Source organism: Schistocerca piceifrons, chromosome 3, assembly GCF_021461385.2.
Source record: "Schistocerca piceifrons isolate TAMUIC-IGC-003096 chromosome 3, iqSchPice1.1, whole genome shotgun sequence".
NCBI classification, from domain to species: domain Eukaryota; kingdom Metazoa; phylum Arthropoda; class Insecta; order Orthoptera; family Acrididae; genus Schistocerca; species Schistocerca piceifrons.
The window spans coordinates 520,491,415-520,511,727 of NC_060140.1; the positions used below are offsets into that span (position 1 = coordinate 520,491,415).

At 37.9% G+C, this 20,313-nt stretch overlaps 1 protein-coding gene across 1 annotated transcript in view; it reads right to left on the bottom strand.

Annotated features, from left to right (window-relative positions):
* Nucleotides 1–5,076: 5,076 nt before the first annotated feature.
* The window catches only part of LOC124788295 (protein ABHD14B-like), a 52,910-nt gene continuing 37,673 nt past the window's right edge, over nucleotides 5,077–20,313 (bottom strand). The window contains exons 4-5 of the mRNA XM_047255528.1: nucleotides 16,671–16,894; nucleotides 5,077–5,595 (exon numbers count right to left, since the gene is read on the bottom strand). Coding sequence (XP_047111484.1) covers nucleotides 5,410–5,595; nucleotides 16,671–16,894 — 410 coding nt within the window. The 3' untranslated portion in view covers nucleotides 5,077–5,409. The remainder of the gene's footprint in view (nucleotides 5,596–16,670; nucleotides 16,895–20,313) is intronic.

Here is a 20,313-nt window from a genome sequence, read left to right on the forward strand (position 1 = left end):
GACAAGCATAACAACACTGATGTGAGGCAACAACTCAAGAGTTTCCTCGTGAATGACTATATCAACTCAACAGCCATCTACAACCCCAGCATATAGATCCAGTCAGTTGAGCACAGATGCTTGTTTCCTGTAGCATACAATTTTCCCTCACTGCATGGTGGCCACTAAAATATGTCCAGATCAGAAAAATTGTTGAGCTTATGACCTCATAGTTTGGAAGCCTTCAGAGCATCAAGCTGATACCTAGCAAACCTAGTGGAGTTCTCTGTGGTCTGAGGTCCTGCTCATTTGACAGAACAGGGCAATGTGGCTTATTGCACACATACACACACACTGCAGATGAGGAAAGCATCCCCCCCTCCCTGCCGCCGTTGCCTCCACAGGTCACTCCTGTTAATAAAAGGGCAAAAGAAATGCATCCACAGAATTAAAGACCAACGTATGTAACACAAATATGTTGAAAGATCCTACAGGAAATCCTAATCCAAACATAATGACATTTCTCAAGGAATAGAGACTGATCTCCCCCCAGCACAGGTTCTACTATTCATTTGAAACATAGATTGTTTTTATTCACAATCATCTTGTATACAGAAGATGGACGACAAGCCAAATTCAGCAACTTATTTTCTCCCAACTTCATGTTGTTGTTGTGGTGGTCTTCAGTCCAGAGACTGGTTTGCTGCAGCTCTCCATGCTACTCTATCCCTGTGCAAGCTGCTTCATCTCCGAGTAACTACTGTAACCTACATCCTTCTGAATCTGCTCAGTGTATTCCTCTATTGGTCTCCCTCTATGATTTTTACCTTCCATGCTTCCCTCAAGTACTACATTGGTGATCCCTTGATGCCCTAGAACATGTCCTACTAACTGATTCCTTCTTCTAATTAAGTTGTGCCACAAATTTCTCCACATTAGTTACGTGATCTACACATCTACATGATCTACCCATCAGCATTCTTCTGTAGCACCACATTTAAAGCTTCTATTCTCTCCTTGTCTAAACTAGTTATCCTCCATGTTTCACTTAATACAAGGCAACACTCCATACAAATACTTTCAGAAATAACTTTCTGACACTTAAATCTATACTCGATGTTAAAAATTTTCTCTTCTTCAGAAACGGTTTTCTTTCCATTGCCAGTCTACATTTTATATCCTCTCTACTTTGACCATCATTGGCTGCATTGCTCCACAAACAGCAAAACTCATCTACTACTTTAAGTGTATCATTTTCTAATCTAATTCCATCAGCATCAACTGATTTAATTCGACCACATTCCATTATCCTCATTTTGCTTTTGTTGATGTTCATCTCATATCCTTCTTTCAAGACACTGTCCATTCCGTTCAACTGTTCTTCCAGGTCCTTTGTTGTCTCTGATTGAGTTACAATGACATTGGCAAACCTCAAAGTTTTTTCTTCTCCATGGATTTTAATACCTACTCCACATTTTTTCTCGTGTTTCCTTTACTGCTTGTTCAATATACTGATTTAAAAACATTGGTGATAGGCTGCAACCCTGTCTCACTCCCTTCCCAACCAATGCTTTCATTTCATGCCCCTCAACTCTTATAACTGCCATCTAGTTTCTGCACAAATTGTAAATAGCCTTTTGCTCTCTGTATTTGGCCCCTGCCACCTTCAGAAACGAGAATATTCCAGTGAACATTGTCAAAAGTTTTCTCTAAGTCTACAAATGCTATAAATGCTAAGATTAGTTGTAGGTTCAGTATTGTCTCACGTGTTCCAACGTTTCTCTTGAATCCAAACTGATCGTCCTCAAGGTTGGCTTCTACCAGTTTTTCCATTCATCTGTAAAGAATTTGTGTTAATATTTTGCAGCCGTGACTTATTAAACTGATAGTTCGGTAATTTTCATACCTGTCAACATCTGCTTTCTTTGGGACAGGAATTATTATATTTTTCTTGAAGTCTGAGGGTATTTCGGCTGTCTAATACATCTTGCTCACCAGATGGTAGAGTTTTCTCAGGGCTGGCTCTCCCAAGGCTACCAGTAGTTCTAATGAAATGTTGTCTACTGCTGGAGCCCTGTTTTGACTCAGGTCTTTCAGTGCTCTGTCAAACTCATCATTCAGTATCGTATCTCCCATTTCATCTTCATCTAAGTCATCTTCCATTTCCATAATATTGCCCTCAATTACATCACCCTTGTATAGACCCTCTATGTACTCTCCCCACCTTTCTGCTTTCCCTTCTTTGCTTAGAACTGGTTTTTCATCTGAGCTCTTGATATTCATACAAGTGGTTCATATGTAAATGGAATACGATAGAAAATCACAAGTACTGGTACAAAGTACCATCTGCCATGCACAGTCCTGTGGCTTTCCAGGTGAATGGGATGTATCAGAAATATTTTTAACAACAGAAAGGAGGAATGGAGAGATCGGTTTAATGACACAGCAACACTGAGGTGACTAGAGATAGAGCACGTGCTCAGATTGGGGAATGGTAGTGAAAGGAAATCAGCTGTGCCCCTTCAAATGGACCATCTCAGCATTCTCCATAAGCAAATTATGGAAATCATGGAAAACCTAAATCTGAATGGTTTTACCCATTGTTCTCACAAATATAAGTCCATTGTCTTAACCAATGAACCACCTTGCTCGGTCTTTTTACCAATTGTGGAGGTACAGTACCGACAGCAAAAGACAAATATTCCATATAAATACATTCAAAAATCCTTTTTTTCAGTTATTACCGAAATTTTTTTCAATGTTTTCAAGCATAAAAATGTTGTCCTCAGCTTGCCTCTACAATGGATGCACTCCCACAATATTTATGGGAGAATAAAAAATCCTCATGCTGAATTTTAATGTGAAGAACAGCAGCAGCTGGCTAATGAATGTGTCAGAGTTGTAGGTTACTGTGTGTGCATGCAGTAGGCAATTTGAACACAGGCATAATTCATCTGTCACAGACAGTAGGCAATTGGAACACAGGCATAATTCATCTATGTCACAGAAGCCTACAAAACTGTTCAACACCACACCACTTGGAGGATGGGTGTAATAGTACATGACCCAATGAATGCACACATGTGTAGAAGCAAATTGACACACATGCTTGGAATTACATGGGGTTTTATTAGAACCAAGTAAAATACAAAAGTTCAAAAAATGTCCAACACATGGCGCTTCATCTCATCAGAATAGCAATAATTAGCATAACAAAGTAAGACAAAGCAAAGATGATGTTCTTTACAGGAAATGCTCAATATGTCCACCATCATTCCTCAACAATAGCTGTAGTCGAGGAATAATGTTGTGAACAGCAATGTAAAGCATGTCCAGAGTTATGGTGAGGCATTGGCGTCGGACGTCGTCTTTCAGCATTCCTAGAGATGTCGGTCGATCACGATACACTTGCAACTTCAGGTAACCCCAAAGCCAATAATCGCACGGACTGAGGTCTGGGGACCTGGGAGGCCAAGCATGATGCAAGTGGCAGATGAGCACACAATCACCACCAAATAACGCACGCAAGAGATCTTTCACGCATCTAGCAATATGGGGTGGAGCACCATCCTGCATAAACATCGTACGTTCCAGTAGGTGTTTATCAGCCAGGCTGGGGACGATGCGATTCTGTAACATATCGGTGTACCTCTCACCTGTCACGGTAGCAGTTACAAAACCAGACTCACGCATTTCCTCGAAGAAAAAAGGCCCGATAACGGTAGATGTGGTAAATCCAACCCATACCGTGACTTTCTCATCATGCAATGGAGTTTCCACGACAGTTCTAGGATTTTCGGTAGCCCAAATTCTGCAGTTGTGGGCGTTGACAGACTCTAGGAGCGTGATACGAGCTTCGCCGGTCCACAACACGTTACTCAACCAATCGTCATCTTCCGCCATCTTTTGAAATGCCCACACCGCAAATGCCCTCCGCTTCACTAAATCACCAGGTAACAGTTCATGATGCCGATGGATTTTGTACGGATAGCATCAGAGGGTATGCCTCAGTGCCAACCAAACAGTAGTGTATGGAATGCCGGTGCGACATGCAACTGCACGAGAGCTGACTTCCCCGTGCATAGACGAACCCGCTCCAGTCTCCATTTTTTCCTGAACTGTCTCAGCAGCATTACACCTTGTGCTTGGTCGGTCACTACGGGGTCTATCGTATAAACATCCCGTGGCTTCGAACTTCAAAATCATTCTCGGCACAACTGCATTTGTCAATGGACCTTTACCCATTCGAATCACCTTCCTATGGCGATAGGATTGTAACGCTGAACTAGCAAGTTCCTCATTCTGATAATACAGCTTCACTAAAAGGTAACGTCAACATGCTGCGACTGCTGGCGCATCAGATTCTGTCTCTCACTACAGCGCCTTTTATATGCAATTGTCATGTGCAGTAACTGACGCCATCTGTCGGACATTTTGTGAACTTTTTCTTTTTTGGTTCTACTAAAACCCCACGTAATTCCAAGCATGTGTGTCAGTTTTTACCTCTCTATCTACATTATTCCGTGGTTTATTAAGTTTTCAAATTTATACTGACTTTTTGATCACCCGGTATATTGTGTTGTCGAGTAAGGGACTACTGGGAAAAAATGAGCAAGGAATGAACTGTAGCTCCACACAATGTGATTTATACAAAGCAGGGAAATTAACACAATGGTTGGCCCAAAAATTTTAAACACTATTCTTCCAAATGCAATACTAAAATTTCATTTACAGAATAAAATATAAATTTCCACTGTATGGAGAAAGGATAAATACAATTGCTAAAAAATAAACAATTCTCAAACTATACACAAATGAACAGTCTAAATGTAATTAAGTAGCATGTAAAACAACAGGAGAAGAATGACCGATCAGTACTTATCTCCAGGAGACAAAATTAGAACAGGATTTTTGAATGAAACCTTAAAAAATAGAAAAAAAAGACTATATGTAGGTGTTTGACCTTGTAAGTTCCTTTCTTGGGCAGGAAAGAGGAATAAGTAGGAGAAGACTGGAATGGAGAAACACTCACTCAGAGTCCCAGGTTGAGAGGGACCACCTCTTTTGAAGGTAGGGGATACAAAAGACAAAATGCAGTTTAGCCTGTGAGAATCAGTCTTTATTAAATTTACCAAGGCTATCTTACTTTGCCATTCAACATTTCACAAAAGAACAAACCAATGAGCCAATGACAGTTACTCACTACACAGCAGACAGAGCATACAGAAATAATGACACATGCGCCACATACAATGTTAAATTCTGTTTCAAGAATCTGATGAAGAATAAAGAATGTATGCACAAACTTTTCACCTATAAAAATATTACATATCACTCAAAAATACTGTATCACATCATGTGGCATAACCAGCTGACAATACATTTTTTTTAAGTTCTGACAGTACATAGCTTTGTAAAATAACCTCTAACTTACTGCAATAACTTCATAAAGTTATACAACAGTTTATGCCACAACTCGGGCTGGTTGAGATACGCTGGATGACCGGCCTTTTCAATCTTTACCTCCCTGCTATTAGGTAGCACTTTCAAATTTTTAAATGAAGTTTCTGCTAAACCTGTGTTGTCATCACTTCCATAGACTATTAGTGTAGGAACCTGGGGGAGAAAAAAAAGATTTTAGCAAAACTGAAAATTGTATCCTGTAAACTTCCAGAATCTGTATTCAATCTACAATAAAAAATATCAATATCATGTGATTTACTAAGCATTATTCTAATTTTTCTACTCAGTCTGCATGAAGCATAAATTTACTTCATTATAAAGAATGAGAGTCAATATAAAACGCTGCCTACAATTATTTTTTACTTCAGTCAAGTAAGAATTTTCAATGAAAAAGAGAGACTATATTGCAGAGTTTTTTTTTCCATTTTGAATATGATGTCATTCCTGTTTTAAAATGTGGCAGTTTTCCCTTGATGAGAAAATGTGGATGTTCCAGGTTATGCTCGGCACTTCAGTGCATGGTTGTTTTGCATAGATATTTTCAAAAGATATCCCATAAAAGGCAAAAGCCATCATCCTAAATTTCAAAATTTGTATTCTTTTTGTTTTAAGCGTGGATAAGTCACTTAAAAGGATTCACATTTCCATAAATATCAGAATGTAAATATAACCGTCAGGTGTGGTTAGTGCTGAGATTTAAGTGTAAAATTTCCAGATCAGTAAATGTGCAGAAAGCACATTTACTTCACAGGTACTTGTTGTTGTTGTTGTTGTTGTTGGTACTTGTTGTTGTTGTTGTTGTTGTGGTCTTCAGTTCAGAGACTGTATTGATCCAGCTCTCCATGCGACTCTATCCCTATGCAAGCTGCTTCATCTCCAAGTAACTACTGCAACCTACATCCTTCAGAATCTGCTTAGTGTATCCATCTCTTGGTCTCCCTCTACGATTTTTACCCTCCACACTTCCCTCCAGTACTACATTGGTGATCCCTTGATGCCTCAGAACATGTCCTACTAACCGATCCCTTCTTCTAGTCAAGTTGTGCCACAAATTCCTTTTCTCCCCAATTCTATTCAGTACCTCCTTATTAGTTACGTGATCTACCCATCTACATGATCTACCCATCAGCATTCTTCTGTAGCAGCACATTTTGAAAGCTTCTATTCTCTTCTTGTCTAAACTAGTTATCGTCCATGTTTCACTTCCATACACGGCTACACTCCATACAAATACTTTCAGAAATGGCTTTCTGACACTTAAATCTATACTCAATGTTAACAAATTTATCTTCTTCAGAAACAGTTTTATTGCCATTGCCAGTATACACTTTATATCCTCTCTACTTCAGCCATCATCAGTTACTTTGCTGACCATATAACAAAACCTAGATAGTGCTTTAAGTGCCTTGATTCCTAATACAATTCCCTCAGCATCACCTGATTTAATTTTACTACATTGAATTATAATCGTTTTGCTTTTGTTGATATTCATCTTATATCCTCCTATCGAGACACTGTCCATTCTGTTCAACTGCTCTTCCAGGTCTTTTGCTGTCTCTGACACAATTACAATGTCATCAGCAAATCTCAAACTTTTTATTTCTTCTCCCTGAACTTTAATTCCTACTTCAAATTTTTCTTTTGTTATCTTTATTGCTTGTTCAATATACATATTGAATAACACTAGAGATAGGGTACAACCCTGCCTCACTCCCTTCTCAACCACTGCTTCCCTTTTGTGCTCCTCAACTCTTATGACCGCCATCTGGTTTCTGTAAAAATTGTAAACAGCCTTAATCTATCTTGTAAGATAAATCTTAGGATCAGTATTGCCTTGCATGTTCCTACATTTCTCCGGAATCCAAAATGATTTTCCCTGAGGTCAGCTCCCACCAGTTTTTCCATTCTTCTGTAAAGAATTCATGTTAGTATTTTGCAACCGTGGATTATTAAACTGAAATTTTCACACCTGTGAGCACCTGCTTTCTACGAAATTGGAATTATGATATTCTTCTTGAAGTATGAGGGTATTTTGCCTGTCTCATACATCCTTCCCACCAGATGGAAGAAGTCTGTCACGGCCGGCTCTCTCTAGGCTATCAACAATTCTAACAGAATGTCTACTCCCGGGGCCTTGTTTCTGTGCACTGTCAAATTCTTCATGAAGTATCACATTCCCATCTCATCTTCATCTACATCCTCATCCATTTCCATAATATTGCCCTCAAGTACATCTCCCTTGTGTAGACCCTCTATATGCTCCTTTCACCTTTCTCCTTTTCCTTCTTTGCTTACGACTGGTTTTCCATCTGAGCTCTTGATATTCATACAGGTGGTTCTCTTTTCTTCAAATGTTTCTTTAATTTTCAAGTAGGCTGTATCTATCTTACCCCTAGTGATAAATGCTTCTACATTCTTACATTTATCCTCTAGTCATCCCTGCTTACCCATTTTGCACTTTCTGTCAATCTCATTTTTGAGACATTTATATTTCTTTTCATCCACTTCATTTACTGCATTTTTATATTTTCTCCTTTCATCAATTAAATTCAATACCTCTTCTGTTACCCAAGGATTTCTACCAGCCCTTGTCTTTCTAGTACCTTCTGCCGTGGAAGTTGAACACGCGGCAGAACAAATGGACGTGGTCAGCCCATAGAGGGCTCCACCTCCGCGGCGGCTATTCCACGCAGTGAGGGCGCCACCGCTAAGCCACGTGCAGACAGCGGCCAATAGCCGCTCTCTCCTGTTTTGTATATAGGGACCCGCTCTGCCCTAGTCCAGCCAGTCTGGTACTCGCTCTGGATTTTGTTTCTATCTCGGCGGTACTGCGTTCTGGTCGTTGCTCGTTGTTGACATTTGCCTGGCTCTGGTTCCGAGTGGATTTATGTTTGGTGTTTGGTGTTGTGGTTGCCACAAGCCTCTGTTGTTTATCTCTTCCTTGTTGTGTCGCTCATAGTCGGTTGTAGTCAGTTGCCATTGGTCTGTTGTCCGACTCGTCCTGTGTTTACCTGGTGGTGCGTGCTCCACCGCCGGCGGCTTCCCCACCTGGCGGCTCCGATCCGCAGCCCAAGGCGTTCCCACTGTTGGTTGTGGTTACAACAGTCTTTTTACCTACTTGATGCTCTGCTGCCTTCATTATTAATCTCTCAAAGCTGATGTTAACAAACAGAATCATAATAATAGTACAAATTTGTTACACATACATACAATAAAATCTAACACTTAATTACCCATTGCTCAAATTATCCTTTCATCCTCTGTGAATTCTTCTATTGAATAGTAGCATTTCTCCCACAGAATCTGCTATAGCCTCTTTTCTAAAATTTCTGGATTTGTATTAAATATGTTTTTGCGTATTAACTTCTTGCATATAATTTCAACTGGTGTGTGGGTAGCATATAATTATTTTTATTTCTTGTGTTATATGTATGGTTAAAATGTTTCTTCTCAAATAATTTTTGCTTGTTTTGTAGGAAGATTATAATTTCATAAATATATATGGAGGGAAAAGTTAGGATTTGTAGTTTCCAAAATAATGGGTGACAAGACTCTGTTTGCTGTGCAGTACACATGTATCAGACAATTTTCTTCAGTATTTGAGGTACACTACTTGAACTTCCCCAGAAAATTATCCCATATCTAATCTAATGACAGATTCAAAATAACTATGGTAAGCAGTTTTATGTGTACGCAAGTCAGTGGAATTGCTAGTATTTGCATTGCAAATGTAAAACTGCTTATTTTGTTTGATAGGAAGTCAATATGTGTATTCCAGCTTAGGTTCTTGTCCACATTTAGTCCGAGGAATTTGACTGCGTCAACTTCTTTCATAGGTTGATTGTTATGTTGTACTTTAAGGTCCACATATTTTGAGTTTCAGTTTTGAAATGTCCCATATGGTTTTTTTTCAAAGTTCAGTTTCAATCCATTTAACTGGAATCAGTTTTCTAAAGTATCCAGTGTGCTTACGCTGGAGCTTGGAATTTTTTCTGCACCATCATCTTCAATCAAAACAGAAGTATCATCTGTAGATAGAACTGATGGGAAATTTATATTTATGGGTAAGTCATGTATGTAGAACAGGAAAAGGACTGGCCCCGAAATGGAGCCTTGACACACACCTTGTGATACTGCACTTCGTTTAGAATAATAATTCACCACATCTGAGGTAATAGTTATCCTTTGTTTTCTGTTGTGTAAGTATGATGTTAGGTAATTTAGAGCAGTGTCCTTCATCCCATATCTGTCTAATTTGTAGATAACAATATAATGGAAGGAAACATTCCACGTGGGAAAAATTATATATAAATACAAAGATGAGGTGACTTACCGAACAAAAACGCTGGCAGGTCGATAGACACACAAACAAACACAAACATACACACAAAATTCAAGCTTTCACAACAAATTGTTGCCTCATCAGGAAAGAGGGAAGGAGAGGGGAAGACGAAAGGAAGTGGGTTTTAAAGGAGAGGGTAAGGAGTCATTCCAATCCCGGGAGCGGAAAGACTTACCTTAGGGGGAAAAAAGGACAGGTATACACTCGCACACACGCACATATCCATCCACACATACAGACACAATATGTGTATGTGTGGATGGATATGTGCGTGTGTGCGAGTGTATACCTGTCCTTTTTTCCCCCTAAGGTAAGTCTTTCCGCTCCCGGGATTGGAATGACTCCTTACCCTCTCCTTTAAAACCCACTTCCTTTCGTCTTCCCCTCTCCTTCCCTCTTTCCTGATGAGGCAACAATTTGTTGCGAAAGCTTGAATTTTGTGTGTATGTTTGTGTTTGTTAATTTGTAGATAAGCAAGTCATGGTTCACGGAGTCAAATGCTTTTATGAGGTCACAGAATATATATGCAACTTTACTCCTGTGATCCAATGATTTGCCTATCTTTCCAATAAAGTTATTTACTGCATCCAGAGTGTTTTTTTCCTGGTTGAAAGAAAAATTGGTTACTTATGATAATATCATTTTTTACAATAAAGTGTTTGATCCTGTTTGCAGCTACTTTCTCTAACACTTTTGATAGGACTGGAAGAATAGAAACACGCCGATAGTTTCCCATTTCTTTCCTCAACCCTTTCTGAACAGAGGTCTGACTTTGGCATAATTCAAAAAATCACGAAAGCATCCCTGTTCAAAGACTGGTTGAATATTTTAGTTAGCAGAGGTGCTATTATGCCACACAGACAAACTCTTGAAAGACACACTCTCATCTCACCATCCACATAAGGAGGTAAGACCTGTTGTCATATTTTATATTCTCCAATGTAAAGGATATGCACACACACACACGCACGCACACACACACACACACACACACACACACACACACACGTAGGATGCTGAGAAGGGCATAAAAGAGATACTGCTGTATTTGTAATATCTGGATATTCACTTTTTATTGAGATCTGAAAAATGTCGGGATCAGTATCTTTAAATTTCAATCTCAGGACTGTATTCAATGATATTTTGATATGTTGCTCTTTTTCAGAGGTGTTCGATTCTGTTTTGAGATGTCTTCCTTGTCAGGTACAATCAACCTCTCCTGGCCAGTAGTCAAGGTTGAGAGAAATTTTTTGGTATCCCTTCTTGTAATACAGATATGCGTCCTTTTACGCGTTCCTTTATTTGACTTTTTCTTCTGTGTTCAATTCACTTGGTGTGGTGCCATAGTTGGAAATGCAGTTAGATCATTCTCTCCTATAGCTGAGGTCCAAAGGGAGAGTGTTTTAAAAAATGTGCTGATTTTATTGCTTGATGATATAATCATTTCATATCAGCTGTGCGTAAGTAAATTTGGAAATATTGTAAAGGTACACAAGCTCAATAAATCAAATTATTATTATTATTATTATTATTATTTTAGAAAAATGCAAGTAGTTTGTCTTTAAATTCTTGAAATCTAGTAGATATTTTTCTTTTGGAAAGTCAATGAAAATTGTTCTGGAATAATAATGCTTTATGATCTGCACCCATTTCTTTAAAGAGTTTCTCAAACACACACGATTTTATACAAGTTTTTACATAGCTTATCATTAAAACAGCTGTTAGAATGACATAACACAAATGATTTCCATCCATAGTCTTCACCATTAGAGCCTCTCTATCTACAAAGTAATGAGTTGTTGTTAATTACGGCTTTTTATTCTGAACAGAAATTAGAAACCCTTTTATATTATCTGTCGTTGCAGCAGTGCCATCAGTACATACAGCAATGCAGTCCATCCACTTGAATCCATTACCTTGAAAGAAACTCTCAGCAGCACCAAATACATCAGCTCCTGTGATTGTTGTTTCCAGTTCTTGACAAAATAGGTACTGCTCAGTAATTTTCGATCTACAACAAATCTCACAAGAGATAATAATTGAGGTTTGCCAGAAATATCAGTATTCCTCTAACTGCAGCGCAAATTATCGTGTTTGTTTTCTATAACATTACTTTGAAAAGCAACTGACATGTCCATAATAAGCCAATGAACTAGGGATGGGAAAAACTGAATGTTTAGAACTGATACCATTATTTTAGTTCTGAGTAACTGGTATTTACCTGTATTTCTTTCGCCTGAGTTATAACAGGCTTTTTTTTTTAATTGCTTACTAATAACCACGTAAAAGAAAAAAAATATCAATTACCATATAGCAGACATGCTGAGTCGCCCACAGGTACAACATAAAGACTGTTACAAATATAGCTTTCAGCCAGTAAGGCCTTTGTCAAAATTAGACGACAAGCACTTACATACATACTCATGCAAATGCAACTCACACACACAACTGCAGTCTCAGGCAACTGAGGCCACACTCCACTGAGTGTGCAGTCGTGTGTGTGTGTGTGTGTGTGTGTGTGTGTGTGTGTGTGTGTGTGTGTGTGTGTGTTTTTTTGTGTAACAACATCTACAGATTTATTTAATACCAAATACTTTAATTTTCCTGTTTCAGCATGAGGGGTGGGGGGGTGGGGGGAGGGAGCACTTGTCGTCTAATTTGACAAAGACCTTACTGGGCAAAAGCTATATCTGTGATAGTCTTTTCATTGGGCCTATCTGTGACTCAGCGTCTCCACTATATGGTGAGTAGCAACTTTCCTTTTCACAATATTATTACATTCCATCCAAGATTTTCCATTGTTTGAAAAATGCCAATTAGCTATAGCAACAGGGCTGAAATTTGTGGTTTTTAAATAAACCTTTTTTATACATAAAATTTCTATTGGTTTGAAATATTGGGTTATAACAGAAAATGGGATAAGCAAATATTCTATTTTCATGACAATGCTGACAGAAACAAGCAACAAACACATGGGATAAGAAATGTTTCAGCACTGCTGAGGCAATACTGTAACGTTACCATGTTGTGTGGCCTATTAGATGGTATACATGTGCATGCAGTATGCATGACTTGCCCATCTGCTCTGTATGGTAGTTTCTCACTGTCATCGTCCGACATCACTTGTATTACAGAATGGTACCATCCTTAATCTGGAAGTATTTTCCGAAGTATGGTACCAACAAAGTAAAATGCACCATTTGCTTTAAAAGATTAAAAATGGGAGGAGCCACAACAAGCTTGCGATATCATGCGAGGAGAAAACTTATGGCTTAACAACTCATTCATAGTTTACGATAAAAATAGAAAGTAGCTGATCTGCTATCCATGTCTACATAATATGCCTTTATCCACTTGTGGTCTTGAAAATTGACAAGTTAACATGAAAAACAGATTTATTCAACATCAGTTTTCACACTTTACTACTGACTATTCATAATGCCCAAATAGTGGTATGTTTCTTGATTACAAAATGTTTTTCAGCAGAGTTTTCAAATCGTTAGAATCAGTAAGAGAAATTCAACCACTTATGACTTTTCGAGAAAAGCAGTGAACAGTGAGCAAACTAAGTCTTCTTTTATTTGCCTATTTAATTTAATATTTTGATCCTATATATCTTCAAACTGAGGAAGGCTAAATTTTTAAATCTCTGTTCAATTCCTACGTTTATTACAACAAATAATAGGAAACTGTTTTTTAGTGGTTTTAACAGTAAGGTTAAATTAGCATTGAAAAAACCAACACAACCAAAACTTGGTTGTTTCAACCATACCCACAATCCCTATGATGAACTGTATCATTTGACAAAGGTACTTTTGAAAGCCGTTCAACTGCTTCCAGTAGCAACAATTTCTGTGTATGCCAGGAAAATAAGCTCTGTTTCATGGCAACCATTTCAGAAATTTGAATGATGCCAAGGTTTTATCGATTTTTTCATCATGACAGAAGATGATTGAATGATAGTGCACAGATGTTCAAAATACTCTCATGGGTTTTGAAAGACACTGTGGTGGTTTCATTCCAAATGCCTTCTCAGGTTGTTAAATACAGTACCACAGGCTCATTTACCCATTTAACAGCACTTTGCAGAACACCATACATTTTGGTGTAGGCTTGGCACCTCACCTGGCCACATAACTCTGACATTTATATATTCTTCTTTATAGTGGCAGTTATGTTGGACCATGCTTGATCCTGGTTTTATGTTTCTCTGGTTACCAGATGACCAAAGCGGCACAACTTTTGTTCTCGCAGCACAACTTTTGTTCTCTTTTGAATATTAGTATATTTATATCCACTTTCCTCAGATGTAGAAGAGCTGTCAACATCTAAGGCTTTCTTTTTTCTTATTACAGATCTATCCATGGTGAAAAGAGTGAACTAGCAAATGCGCAAAACTACTGAAACTATAAAATTTACCAAGCAGCAAAACAAAAAATGACTGATTTAAAAAAAAATGATTATCCGCTGACATTCTTTACTGATGCAGCTGACAATACCAACAAAGAGTCCTAGATTGTGTCAGTCGCGTGGACGAAGGATTAAAGGACGCTGCCTGATGCAAAAAATAGGATTTTATAATGAAGATTATTTACAGAATTAGAAATTGTTTGCTGTACAGTTAAATGTAAAAAATATATATTTACTGTGATAGGTTACATGTTTAATGTGTATAACCATGCATAATGATGGGCAATTTCTTGCAAACTGGGCTACTCCAAGAAAAATTTTGTGATAGAGGAGAGGGGTTGTGCAATGAGCATCAATGATGCACTTCATTAAAACGGCCAACCAAATCAGCTATCACTGAGTGATGCCCGGAAAACAATCATGGCATGAGACATGACAAGACCAGTATTATGGCACAGGCTCCAAGTTTTTGGTACAGAACAATTAAGGAATAAATTGAAATACGGATGTTACAAATCTTATAAACATATGAATATAATAGAGGGAAACATTCCACGCAGGAAAAATATATTTAAAAACAAAGATGATGTGACTTACCATACAAAAGCGCTGGCAGGTCGATAGAAACACAAACAAACACATACATACACACAAAATTCAAGCTTTCGCAACAAACTGTTGCCTCATCAGGAAAGAGGGAAGGAGAGGGAAAGATGAAAGGATGTGGGTTTTAAGGGAGAGGGTAAGGAGTCATTCTAATCCCAGGAGCGGAAAGACTTACCTTAGGGGGAAAAAGGACAGGTATACACTCGCACATACACACATATCCATCCGCACATACATAGACACAAGCAGACATTTGTAAAGGCCTTTACAAATCTTATAAACAGGCGTATATATTTCAGTGTAAGCAAGAGCTGAGTTCTGGCACTACACCTGTAACGACTCTTGTAGGCTTTTCATCCAATACCCAGAAAACATCAAGGAAAAGTGTATTTCACAAGATAATGGCATAAGTACAGAAAAACTTACATGTGACAAAGGGGGGCAGTAAGTGTCAGGAGCAAAACTCTGATATAAATAGGGCTGTGACATAAAAATACATCACAGTCTGATGGGAGTACATACAGCAAGCACACATGAGATACTGATGGCCCATGAAGAAGATGGCTATGTGAGTCATTATTATAGTGTGTGAAAATGTCATTGTCAGCCCTTTAAAGAAGCTACACCTGATTTACAACTTACTTTCAACTGCCAGTTCTGCATCCTCCTTTACCTACGTACAATATCAGTATCGCATTGAACTAGCTGTCGTATACTGATAATCTTTGTCTCAGCATGCTCTCTGTAACAGTGTGGAGCATATCATACAGAAAAGAAACTTTCATTCCCCTGAAGAACTCTGGGAAGCTAAGGAGACACCACAGCTGCTTAATTCTGCTAGTTGGACATGGAAGGCAGGCATCTGTCACAGTGCACAGCTAACTTGAGGAGATACAGTTAGAGTGAAGGAACGAGTAGTACAGTTGCGGTAAAGTCTGATGCACTGGACACCTCAGTCCCTGTTGAATATGTTTTTTTCTCTGTAAATGACAACTCTTCTGAGGATTGGATGGAATTAGTTTATGTCATTAGCAGTTTGATATTAAAATGTCCTCTATTTGTGTTTCAGATTCTGATAAGCAAACTGGGTATTGAGTCTCAGATGTAATAATGCCAGTAAAACACACTGTACTTTGCTGGTACTTGAGGCATATGAGTTGTGAGTTAATGGCACCCTTCTTAAACTCATGTAATATGAAATTAACACGAACATACAGCCTCTAAAACAATGTCACTTCAAACATAAAGTGCAGGTTTGTTAGTTATACAGTTGGTTTTTCCTATGCGCCACTCCTCAAGTTAACTGACCTCAGTCTAAAACTATAATATTTTCTTGAAAATGTGATGGTGATCAAACACAATTCAAAGTAGTAGGACAATCTTTTTAAATCTTCTAACATAATATAACACATTCAGACAAAACTGCACCTTGATCAACCATTTGGCAATGAACAAAATGGATATTTTGTGTCCAAAGATGTGTGTGGTGTGTGCAGCGACAATTGATGAAATGTGAATACGTAATGTACAATTAGTTTTGGCATTATCATTTACCTTGGTTGTAACTATGTATACAGAAAAGAGCATTGTACCTTATGCATAAATCTTTGTGAAACTAGACTCTGTGAAATTGTTAAATTAATGTTTTTTGATTGGTAAGCTAACATGTCATTAGAAAACCATCTGTTGGTGAATGGTTTATCACTCCATTTTTTAACCAAAAATATAAGCTCCAATTGCCTTCACCAGCTATGCAAGAAATGATTTCACTCTTGAAAAAGTATGCAACATTAAAAGAGAAACAATTGATGTTTTAAGGTGATTTTCAATTTTATTTTTTATGGAAGAGGGAGACATAAAAAAAACATACCTCAATATGCTGGAGAACGCTTTTTGGTACAGAATCTGAGGCCACTGGAGCTACAGGCACATAACCAGATATGAGGTCAGCGTATTTTCCCAAAAAACTTACGGAATAACCACCACTCATAGAAGGGGAAATTACAACAGGTTTAGTCAATGTTAGTTCTTCTATTATTGACTTCAGGAAAGCAGCTTTGTCTCCTGAGTAAGTCATGTGAGTATTACCATAGCCTAGAAAGAAGACAGAAAAGTACTAGTACTTTTCAGCATACAATGTAACAAGCCATAAAAATTTAGTTACAATCTGGGTGAGAAATGTGATGTCATACAATGGCATAGAAATATAATGAGCACACAATGTAAACTGTAGACTATGCCACAAAAAAGAATTTATTTGTTAGATTATTATAGAGATATAAGAAAATAAAATAAGTTCACATTTCACTAATCACTTAATGCACTAAAGATAGACAGACATCAGTTGGGAAAAAATGTGAGAAAATTTCCTGGTGTATGAGGTAATAATACAAAACAAAAATGAGAAGAAATACCTTCTTACGAGAAATAGTGGCCAAGAAACAAAGCTATAAATAAAAAAATGAGAATGAAGAGAATTCTTCCAAATTATTTACTGAATGCAAATTTCATGACATCAGTGCAGTGGATATACATGAATTACACAGTTGTGAGATATGAAAATTTTTGCCTGACCAGGACTTGAATCTGGTACAAATATTCATATGTCATCACAATTGGGTAATACATCTATACCCATTGCAGCTTATGTCATGAAATTGAAATTCAGTGAATTATTTAGAATAATATTTCTTATAGCTGCTGGGCATCAAATCATATCTAAAAATGAAGATAATACCATAGAGATTATACATTAAGGAAATACATTCTATATGATATGAAAATATCTGAAAATGAATAACACATTCTTGAGCTTCTTCCCATATCAGTTCTGGGTAAAACCTTAAACTTTTGACATTTACCACCATTGCCTTTTCCAGGAGCAACTGAGCACTGTGGCTGCTGCTGTGATGGATTTTGCAGCTTCAGGATGGTTTCTGACTGGTCAGCTTACATTGGCATGCTGCAACAGATAGTTTCAAAGCATGCATTGTTGGTGCCACCACAGCAGCTAGGAGTGTAAGCAATTTGGCAAATTTCTCCGTTTCTTCTCTGCATCGAGATCTTGCGCCCATGCACCACTAAAATTATATTCACTGTTGAAGTTGCTCTCACACATTCTAATTTCTACAGCCACATTAGTACTAGAACTGCAGCATGTACAACTCTAAAAAATAAGTTTTGTTCCACCAAGCAGAATTTTATATTTATTTACGAGGTTGTGATCAGCAGCTCCTGATTTCTCAAGTTCTTGGCTTTTAATGTGCCATTGATATTCTACACAGCTGTCAGATATGGTATACATGGACTGATTGATGTAGTTGTTCTGCACTCACTAGGGATATTAAAAATTGCCGGTACCTGAAGCCAAGACTTTTTTCTTCTTAGGTGTTTGGGTGAAATTGAACCAAATTTCATGTGTGTTCCTTGAAATGTTCCATAAAGAAGTTAGCCAACAGTTTGAGACAATAGCAAACTGACAGCTATTCCATCAGTCATTTCACAAAATTTACTGCCATACAAGAAGTAGGTGGTGGTCAAAGAAGGTTGGAACAACTTTATAATTACACCAACAAAAAAAGTGCTCTGCCAACATTTTCAATGTGTCTTCCATATTAACTTTTGTACATAAAGTCCATCCAGACTGAATAAAATATTATTTGACCAACAGCACTAACATTATGTGTCAATGACACTATCAATATGTGTCAATGAGACACCTTCTTTGTGATTTGAGATAATCTGTTTCACCTGGGAGGTATAGTTCTTCACCCCATACACAAAAATTCTTCAGCAACTCCACCATTTTTCTGCTGTATGAAAGGGTAGGGATCCATTTTAGGCACTTGAACGTATTGTCCTCCAAAGAACATTAGTGGTATTTCCCTTTGCAACTGGAATCAAAATAAGACCTTTATCTCTTTGCAATGCAGGAATTCCATCTGTCTCTGCTCTGCTATTGTTTGACTTGGGAGGCTTGGCTATGGTTAAGACACAACTTGTGGCAACTTGTACGCCATCAGTGATGTCCTGTGTGAGATGTATCACTGTCTGTTGCATTTCACTAATAATATCCACAGTAGGCACAGTGCATAGTATAAGAGTGAATTTAATCCTCTATTCAGGAAAAAATTAGTTCTTCCATATAGGTTCTTGCCTGAGGGCTTCATGACAGTACATTCTGTTCTGTTCCATTAGATAACACCATTCTTAGCTTAACTGCAAGTCATTCAATTGTTTTGTCTGTTTTGTCATTACAATGCTGTGATGAGCTCTTTGATGAGCTGCTGTGGTCATACCAGCTCACTCCCAGTCAAGTGGTGAGAGACATGTAGATAAAAAGACATGGTAATGACATATATTTTATGAAGTGACTGATGGAATGGCTATGGGTTCTCCACAGTTTCCAGTAGCAGCTAATTTCTTGATAGCATGTTTTGAGGAACATGCATTTTGTTCCATTTCAACCATCTTCATTTTATCATTATGTTGATGACATGTTTACAGACTGGCCATTTTTCACTGAAGCTCTTGACTCTTGATCTATTACTTGACCACATAAACAGCAAGGAGTGAAACAACCGGTTCACTGTCAAGATGGAGAGAAAAGGATATGTTGGTCAAGCAAAAGAAAAGCTTACAGAATAACCACCACTCAAGGGGAAATTACAATAGGTTTAGTCAATGTTAGTTCATCTATTATTGACTTCAGGAAAGCAGCTTTGTCTCCTGAGTAAGTCAAGCAAATATTACCATAGCCAAGAAAGAAGACAGAAAAGTACCAGTTCTTTTTAGCATAAAACGTAACAGGCCATAATAATTCAGTTATAATCTGAGTGAGACAGATGGGGACCAAGGCCGCTCTGTGTACTGCAAGCTGATTTTATCTCAGTTGATTTTATATCTCAGCATTCAGAATTTCAGCCATACAATCTCGAGGACAGCCATTTAAAATAGACTGATATACCAAGCTAGAACTATTTCTGATGAGCACCACTTGGTGTCTGAAAGTAAAGATCTGAATTATATGTCCCGATGAATGGCTACAGAGCATGTGATATAAAGGTCGTGCTCTCCAAGAAAAAATAACATGAAAATGTTGAACAATCACGTGGTGAGACACTGATTATGCTCCTCGCAACCTGTGGTACTACATCTAGCAAAATAGGCACAGACCTGGAAAGATGAGAAATAAGACCTACTTTCTGATAAACTAAGAAAATAAATAAGATGCTGTACCCAATTAATGACAATCCTCACAGACACAGGGATTTATATCATCACTTGTGAGTGCAGAGGAAACTACACTGATTAGTCCATCTGTACAATTTCTGATCACTGTGCAGAAAATCAAAGACACGTAAAAAATTGGGAACTTGAGAAATCAAAAGTTGGTGAGCACTGTCTCACAAAAAAAACACAAAATACCATTGGGCAAAACAAAATTTTTGTCCCTGGGAACAACTTCAACACCAGAAATAATCTTAGCAGCGAATGGAAGAAAGCTTTCGATG